A 9,202-nucleotide genomic window follows, 5' to 3' on the forward strand; every position below is an offset into this window, starting at 1 on the left:
CAAATCATGTTCTTCTGTCAGATTGTTCCAGAAGGCACAGATGGGATCCCCACTCAGTGATGGTCTCCTTGGGGTGCAAATGAATATAACGTTCAGGCTTAATACCGTGCCCCACACTCTCAGATTCACGCTCCAATTATGCACACTCTGTTGTGTTGTGTTATGCCCCTTTTAGCAGCTGGAAGCTGGCCACACCAGCAGGACAAATCCGAGAGCCCTCCTGCGTAATGGATTCTTCACCCTTTTGCAGAACACCTGGCCAAGCCCTGAGTTTCCTCCTGAGAGCAGAAAAGGCACTTTGGAAAGGTTATGATGCCCACCATCTTGTCAGAGGGGTCCTCCTCTGTCAGAAGTTTTTAAAAGTGGCTCCTAAGACCCTTGATCCCTTGATCTGAATAAAATTGGTGAAAAAGCAGTGAGTTTACTGAATACAATACGTCCTTGCAAGAGCAGGTGTCCAAAGCAGGCACACCCACAATTGACAAAGCATAAGCTTATATTCCCTATACCTGAAGGGCAGGGTCCCTCCCTTCTCTCCCCACTGGCTGGCTACTGCAAGGTTTACAGCCCATCACGACCGCCTAATTTCCCTACTAATTTCCCGCCTTTGTCGACATCTCCCCTCACTCTGATTTCGAGGACCACACCTCCTGTTTACCTTTCTCCTTATTTGGTCCAGGCTTTCTATGCTTTTCACACATTGACTCAAGAGACAAAGCCACATCCTGACCACTAACAGGTGTAAACAAGTTCTATACCTGCTGAAGTATTGTGATAGGAATTTTGAGGTCTTAGGTATATGTTAAATGTTCACAAGTGTACCAACCAAGCACGTACATAAATCAGCACAGGAAGACCGACCTGGAACCATTTTGATTCCCAAACTGAGCAAATGTTTTCTCTGCAAGGTCAAAGTGGGAAACCTCCCCATTGTTTCTTTCCTCACAAATCCTGTCTTAAGAGCACACTTAAGATATGAATAGGGTGTGAGCCTGTGACCTGGTTCAGGAACTACCGTATTTTTTGCTCCATAACACTCACTTTTTTCCTCCTAGAAAGTAAGGGGAAATGTCTGTGCGTGTTATGGAGCGAATGCCTACGGATGGCGGGGGGATCTGCTGCAGTTGTGAGCAGAGGATCCATGGTTCCCCTTCCTTCCCTCCTTCGTGGCTCGCTTTGAAACAGCAAAGCGGGAGAAGAGCCGCTGAGTGAGAAGGAGAGAGGGAAAGAGAGCCTGCTTGCTTTAAAGGAGCAAAGCGGGAGAGGAGAGGAGCCGCTTACATGAGTCCGGAGCTGTTTTTTTCAGCGAGCCAGGGAGGAGGGAGAGAACAACTCGCTAAATAGGAGCAAAATTTTTTGCAAGCAGGCTCTCTGTCCCTCTCTCCTCCCCACTCAGCTGGCTAAGTTTGCAGCCCCCCCGCCCTGACTGTGGATAATATCTGCTGGAGATGCAGAGACAAGGTTGGGACCTTTTTCCACATTTGGTGGACCTGTGATGTAGTGAAGGAATTCTGGACTCAAATCTATGATGAAGTGAAAAAAATTTTGAAGTATAATTTTCCTAAGACTCCCGAGCTGTTTCTTTTAGGGATGTTCGGTAAAGAAATAAAGAAAATAGACCAAACCTTTGTCCAATATGCCATGGCTGCGGCGAGGACTCAAATTGCACAAAAATGGAAAACTCCTGACCTACCTACGGTCGGAGAGTGGCAAATGAGGCTATATCAATATAACGAACTAGCAAGATTAACACAAAAAATAAGACTAAATAACACAGTAAAACACAAAGATGAATGGAATAAGTTTTTAATTTATTTTGAGACTATCCAGGGAATAAAGAACTTATCAATAGACGATAACTAAAATCACCGAGATATAATGTTTTAGCAATACTGTAGAAATAATATGAGAATAGACAACTCCAAGACTGAGCTGGACGGAAGTTCTGTTATTTGTAATTGTATATGTCTTATTGGTTTTTTCTTTTTTTTCTCTCTTTTCTCAATTCTTTTCTTTCTTGTCTTTCTTATTTCTGTTTTTTGTTTTTCTTGTAATACTTTTTGAGAATTATAATGTAAAATGTGAGAATTATAATGTAAAATGTGTATATTCTGTAAATAAATAAAATTATTAAAAAAAAAAAGTTTGCAGCCCCTCACGACCGCCTAATTTCCCTACTAATTTCCCGCCTTTGTCGACATCTCCCCTCACTCTGATTTCGAGGACCACCCCTCCTGTTTACCTTTCTCCTTATTTGGTCCAGGCTTTCTATGCTTTTAGGGACGTGGGTGGCGCTGTAGGTTAAACCACCAATAAAGCGAGATGAGCGCCTCAACCCCAGAGTCGGCCACGACTGGACCTCATGGTCAGGGGTCCCTTTGCCTTTACTTCTATGCTTTTACACATTGACTCAAGAGACAAAGCCAGATATCTGAAGAAGTGTGCATGCACACGAAAGCTCATACCAAGAACTAACTTAGTTGGTCTTTAAGGTGCTACTGGAAGGAATTTTTTTTGTTTTGACTATGGCAGACAAACAGGGCCACCTATCTGTATTTGGCAGTTAGGCGATCTATGCCAGGTTCTATCATTTCCACATTGCCCTCTGGTGGCCGCCCTTGGGAACAACAACCCCAGGTAAGTAAAGCACAACTCTGGGAGCTGACCCAATCCAGACAGGAGGGTAGGTGGGAGGAATTGTTGCTTTTACTCTCCTACACACCCCATTGCTCACCTTGGTCACTCCAGTCTGCCTTGGGTCATTAACTCTGGGACATACAGCTTTTTATCCCCCTCCCTTGCCCTTCCTCTGTCTCACTTGCCCTGATACCTGATCCGGAAGATGTGGACGGTGCCGTTGCTCAGAGCTACGGCAAAGCGTCGCTTCCCAGCCACTGTGACCACCCGCGGTCGGTTGATGCTGTTCTTGGCACTGAGGAACGCCCCCAACTTCTCCCCTCTGGGGGAGAAGGCCACCACCTTGTTCAGCTCCCGCAGGACCACGTAAATGATGCCCATGGTGTCGGCACAAACAGCTCCTGGCTGGCACTCGCCCAGCTGCTCCTCAGAGCACTCAGCCACCAGCTGCCCCGTCCTGGTGAACAGGACCACGCTGCGGCAGTACCAGTCGGAGCCCACAAAGCCATCCTTGTGGTTGGCCAGGAAGACGAGGCACCTCTCCCCACTGCCCTCAGGCACAATCTTCTCCTGCAGCCGCCCCTCCAGGTCGTACACCTCCAACTGCCCAGCCACGCACACCGCCACACGGTCTCCCCCCAGTGCTACAACGGCATGGCTGGCCTGCCCCTGCCCCAGGGCCTTCTGCCACACCAAGTCACCCTCACCGTTCAGGAGGTAGAGGCAGGAACCAGCCGTGAAGGCCACCTTGCTGCCCACGGCGGCCACGCTGACTGGGGCCACACCACTGGGGACAGGGACAGTGCCCTTGAACTCCCCTTGCAGGGAGAAGCGCTTCAGATTCTGGTTTTGCTTGTCGGCCACCAGCAGCTCTCCAGAGCCAAAGGGCCAGAGCCCTGTGACCAGGGGGCACTTCTGGTCGCTGGGGATCTTGACGCAGAAGCTACATGAGAAGGACGGCTTGGGTGTCAGAAAGGGGGTTCCTGGGACCTTGGGAGGAGGCACAGGGGCTACGGCTTGCTGGCAGCCCCTGAGGATGAGGGTGGTCATCTGGAATCCCTCCTTGGCAGGCGGCACTTGCTGCTGTTGCTTCCGCCTCTTCTTCTTTGCCCCTTTTGTGGCCTCCTCCTGGGGGCCTTCTGGCAGGTGGGTTTTCTTCTTTGCCCCTTTTGTAGCCACCTCCTTGTGGCTCTCCGGCACTCCTGTGGGGATCTCAGCGTTGACCTCCAGGCAGGGCAGGCGGGTCTCTTTCTTTGCCCCTTTTGTGGCCTCCTCCTGGGGGCCCTCTGGCAGGTGGGTTTTCTTGTTTGCCCCTTTTGTGCCCGCCTCCTGGGGGCACACCAGCACTCCAGTGGGGCTCTCCTCCCGGAACTCCAGGTGGAACAGGCGGGGGCTGCTGCCCTCGATCTCAGCGTCGACCTCCAGGCAGGGCAGGCGGGTTGCCAGCGGCTCCCAGGAGAAGCCCTGCAGATGCCTGAGACGCTCACAGATGACCTGCTCCAGGGAGACGATCTCCACCTCCCTCCCCAGGCCCAGCACCTTCTGGGCAAAGGCCACGGTGCTGGAGGCCACCTGCTCTTGGAACTCCAGATCGGAGCAGAGGGCCTGGCAGGCCTTCTGCCGCTCCTTCACGTAGTCCGCCAGCTGGGCCAGGACCTCCTCCTGGTGCGCCAGCAGCTGCTGCACCGCCCGCGAGCACGCCTGCTCCACCGCATCCCGGATGCTAGCCTCTCGCGCCTGCAGCTGCGCAGCCTCCCTCTCCAGGCTGGCCCTCCCCGCCCGGATGACCTGCACCGTCTCCTCCACCCCGGCCAGGAGCTCCATGATGACCGGCCGGCGGGCCTGGGCCGCCTCAGCCAGGGGCAGGCAAGGGTGCTGGAGGTGGGCCCCCAGCCGGCACTCCCGGCAGAGGACGACGGCACAAGGCGTGCAGAAGAAGCGCAGCTCCTCGCCGGTGTGCTCCTTGCACTGCAGCGCCTGGCGCTTCCGGATCTCCTCGTCGTGCTCTCCAGAGAGGTAGTCCTTCATGGCCACCACGCGGTGGAGGTGGGTGAGGCGGGAGCAGCGGTGCCCCCTGGCGCAGTCCCGGCACATGTCGTCAGCGCAGTCCAGGCAGCAGGAGACAGCTGGCCGGCCAGCCTCCTGGCCGATGAGCGGGCAGAGACTGCAGATGGGCTCTGCCTCCCCTGTGGGGTGGACCAGGTCCAGCAGGCCGTTGATGAAGAAGTTGGTCCGGAGGGCGCCCACACCCCCCTCTGGGAGGGCCACCCGCTCACGGCACTCAGGGCACTGAAGCTCCTTCTGGCCTCCTGCCAACTTCCGCAGGCACTCCTGGCAGTAGCTGTGCAGGCAGGGCAGGATGTTGGGGCGGCAGAGGCGCTCCAGGCAGATGGTGCAGGTCAGGAAGCCGCTGGTGAGGGCTTCGGAGAGGGACGGGGCCTTGGCAGCCATGGTGGGGTGTCCCTGCTGCAGGGAGGTTGCCTTGAAGGGAACCTGCCAGCGGGTGGACAAGAAAGAGAGAGAGAGAGAGAGAGAGAGAGAGAGAGAGAGAGAGAGAGAGAGAGAGAGAGAGAGAGAACACTGTGAAAAGGATCCAGGGGTTTTAGTAAACCACAAGCTCAATATGAGTCAACGCTGTGATGCAGCAGCAAAAAAAGACTAATGTGATTCTGCGTCATCAGAAGTCCAGGGCAGCACAATTTAAGGAGGATGTTGACAAGCTGGTAGGTATGCAGAGAAGGGCTGCCAAGATGATCAAAGGTCTGGAGACTAAGCCTGATGAGGAGCAGTTGAGGGACCTGGGTATGTTTAGCCTGGAAAATGGGGGCTGAGAGGAGATATGGTAGCCATCTTCAAACATCTCAAGGGCTGCCACAAGTGAGCCTGAGTTCACTTACAAAGGAGTTCAGTCACAAGAAAGGACATTGCAGCGTAAACATCAGGAAGAACTTTCTGACAGTAAGAGCAGTTTGACAGTGGAGCGGATCCCCATTCACTAAGGCACAGCAGAGTCTCTATTGTAACTAGGAGCCAAGGACAGCCTCCCTCCTCCCTGACTTTGTCCAGTCCTCTTGGGACAAAAGTTCTGCAAACACCAGATATGGCTGGACCCTTGAACTCCCTGCAAGGGAGGGAGCGGGAGTCCTCCCGCTAGGAGCCTGGGGTGAGAGGGGGCTCCCCGGGTCGGGGTGTCCCCAGGAGGCAGGAGAAGGAGCCCTTGTGCCTGATGTAAGGAAACCAAGGCTCTGTACAAGAAGCGCACGTCCGTAAGTGCACTAGGTAGGAAGGCGCACACAGGAGCACGTTAAGCGCACAGCCACAAACATGGGGAAACCCACACACGGGGTTGAAAGCGCCACTCTCCGTGGGTTGAGCCTCACAGGCGACCCCCGGTTTTTACAACATGTCCAACAGTAGTGGGGGTTAGGGGGCAGGACTTCTGGGTCCTGGCACCCGCAGGGGAACCCTTGCCCAGCTCTCATCGAGGCCCTTGCGACCAGCATGACCTCCCCTTCCCCAGGATTCAGGGAGAGAAGGTCCGCCCCCGACCCACCCCGGCGGACCCTAACCCTCCGAAGGTCTCCGTGCCAAAGTTCGCCCCCCGAACCCCATATCTGGGGGGGTGACTCCAGACTGGCTGGCAGCTTGCCCGCCTGCCCGCGAAGGAGCCCCTACCTCAGAGCGGCAGCTGGGCTGGGGCTCCTCTCCGCTTGCACTTCCCCCAGAGGTCGCCCCCGAGATGTGGGGTTGGGAGTGTCACCGCGCGGAAGCGAAAGCGAATCTGACGCTCACAGGGGGTGGAGGATTCCGCAAGGGCAGGTACGTTCAAAGTCCAAAGGTTTAATCTGGCGCCTAGTTTATTTGCTGGGGTAACCCCCTCCAAAAATGCTCAACAACTGGAATCAACAAAAAGGTCAACAACATTGGGGTAAAATTGTATAGAAAGCTTTGGTCGGGCCTCACACATGTTCACTTCATCAAATCTGGCTCTTTGAAAAAAGGTTTGGGCACCTCTGCGCAAGGTGCTGCGGGACTGGGAGTTTGTGACAAGGGGGTCGCGGGGGGGCTCGGGGATGGCTCCGCTGGGGCACAACGAAGGGCCGGAGAGGGGGCGTCCGGCCCGCCAGCTCCCCTCTTCTCTCCTCGCTCCCTTTGAGCCTCACAGCCTGTCTCCTCTTGGGTATCCAGGCTGGACACCCCCCAAGGAGTTAGCGCAAGCAGGTCTTGGCAAAGTGTGCCCTCCTGGGGCCGCCCCACTTCCTGAATCCCCCGTCAGAGAGCACCCTGTTTCCTTCGTGGACGCAAGAACGGAGGACAGCAGCTGGGTCAGGCCAAAAGAGGGACCCGTTCAGCTGTGATTTGTGCATCGCAGCGGTTGGACTAGATGACCCCCGGCTTCACTTTTGACTCCCCTAAGGTCCCCTGCAGGGACACGGGTGGCACTGTGGGTTAACCCACCGAACCTAGGACTTGCCGATCAGAAGGTTGATGGCTAGAATCTCCTGCCAACCTAGCAGTTCGAAAGCACGTCAAAGTGCCGGTAGATAAATAGGTACTGCTCTGGCAGGAAGGTAAACAGCGTTTCCGTGCGCTGCTCTGGTTCGCTTTGTTGTTGTTGTTGTTTAGTCGTTTAGTCGTGTCCGACTCTTCGTGACCCCATGGACCAGAGAACGCCAGGCACCTCTGTCCTCTACTGCCTCCCGCAGTTTGGTCAAACTCATGCTGGTAGCCTCGAAAACACTATCCAACCATCTGGTTCGCTAGAAGCGGCTTAATCATGCTTAATCATGCTGGCCACATGACCCAGAAGCTCTTACTGTCAGGAAGTTCTTCCTAATGTTTAGGTGGAATCTTCTTTCTTGTAGTTTGGATCCATTGCTCCGTGTCCGCTTCTCTGGAGCAGCAGAAAACAACCTTTCTCCCTCCTCTATGTGACATCCTTTTATATATTTGAACATTGCTATCATATCACCCCTTAACCTCCTCTTCTCCAGGCTAAACATGCCCAGCTCCCTTAGCCGTTCCTCATAAGGCATCGTTTCCAGGCCTTGGACCATTTTGGTTGCCCTCCTCTGGACACGTTCCAGTTTGTCAGTGTCCTTCTTGAACTGTTAGGAAGAACTTCCTGACAGTAAGAGCTGTTTGACAGTGGAATTTGCTGCCAAGGAGTGTGGTGGAGTCTCCTTCTTTGGAGGTCTTTAAGCAGAGGCTTGACAACCATATGTCAGGAGTGCTCTAATGTTGTTTCCTGGTTGGCAGGGGGTTGGACTCGTTGGCCCTTGTGGTCTCTTCCAACTCTATGATTCTATGATTCTAAGTCTAAGTCACCTTGTCGGCGGTCTCATGAGGGCAGGTGTAGGCATAGGTCACCTGTTTCGAGTTCATCGGACAGCTCCTCCAACCCAACACATCGCAGGAAGAAGAGGTCTTGCAGATCAAGGAAGCATGGGTGTAAGTGCAAGAGGGACTCTTCAGATTCTTCAGATCTTTCAGGTACGTGTGATTCCTCCTGTGGCGTGTCGGAAGAACGGTGGAAAGAGTACTGGGTTACTACCCACAAGGCTCCTGGCCTGCCTAGTTGGATTTGGGAACGTCGCACCTGGCGCTATCGCCGTGCCTTTGGGGCCAAGGAGCCATGTGGGGAGGATGGGCTTGTTGCAAAAGGGAGGGTGCGGGCATCAAGCTTCAAGACCACAGATCAGCCTCCCGGCATCCAGCTCAAAAACAATATTCGCAATCGCATTCTAAATGGGCAATTTGTGGACATGTTTGCTCTGCTATCCCCGGCTTATTCTTGTAGTTCCAAGTTTAAGCCTGAATCGTGTCGCAAGAAGGACAAGGCAGTGGATATTGATAGAACTTTCAACAATTGGCTAACTGCGTTCACCTCTTACATTGTATTGGTGGCTGGGCTTGGCACTTGGCTAACTATCGGGGCATCATCTGAAAAGCCAGAAAACTGGCGGAAGACTCAGCAGCTTTGGTTTACGATAAGCTGTTCCATGAGAGGGCCGCTGAAGAACCCAAGGCCTGTTGGGACATCAAGGACAATGATCTTTGGTCCGAAGTAGTAGCCCCAAACTTCCAAAAAAGGGCTTTTGGGGAGAAGTCAGGTAAACCCCCCTCCAAGGTGCAAAGGATGACAATATCAACATTGAGTTTAATAATGGGTTGTGCAGCAGGGACCAATGCCGCTTTGACCACGCTTGTGAGCGCTGTGGTGGTCCTCACTCACAGACTAAGTGTTTTCGGGCTAAGCCCCCTTTTCGCAGTTTTCGAAAAACAGGATGGGGGAGTGGAGCCAAGGACGCCAAGGGAGACTCAGGAGCCTCTACCTCTGGAGCCCAGCAAGCCAAGGCTGCCTCCCGAAAATGAGTTTTTTTTCGCCCTAGCCCCAACCCCTGTCCGCCTCTCCGCGATGTTACCTTTGTTACAGGCTTATCCCAGCAGGACTGCAGCCAACTACTTGGAGGCAGGGTTTCATTAGGGCTTCCGCATCCCTGTCTCTAGTACACCGGATCCAGAACCCTCCCAATCAAAAGTTGGTAATGGAAATGCCCCTTGT

General features: G+C 53.8%; 1 protein-coding gene across 1 annotated transcript; it reads right to left on the minus strand.

Annotated features, from left to right (window-relative positions):
- Window positions 1-2,561: 2,561 nt before the first annotated feature.
- LOC309355718 (E3 ubiquitin-protein ligase TRIM56-like) lies at window positions 2,562-6,441 on the minus strand. Its single transcript, XM_081886798.1, has 3 exons — window positions 6,313-6,441; window positions 3,817-5,118; window positions 2,562-3,762 (listed from the first exon to the last, which is right to left on the minus strand). The coding sequence occupies exons 2-3, from the start codon at window positions 5,086-5,088 to the stop codon at window positions 2,815-2,817; spliced, it is 2,220 nt and encodes a 739-aa protein (XP_081742924.1). The 5' UTR covers window positions 5,089-5,118; window positions 6,313-6,441; the 3' UTR covers window positions 2,562-2,814.
- Between the last annotated feature and the right edge of the window lie 2,761 nt (window positions 6,442-9,202).

This window comes from Podarcis melisellensis, assembly GCF_964234715.1.
Source record: "Podarcis melisellensis genome assembly, chromosome: 13".
In the NCBI taxonomy this organism is placed as follows: Eukaryota; Metazoa; Chordata; class Lepidosauria; order Squamata; family Lacertidae; genus Podarcis; species Podarcis melisellensis.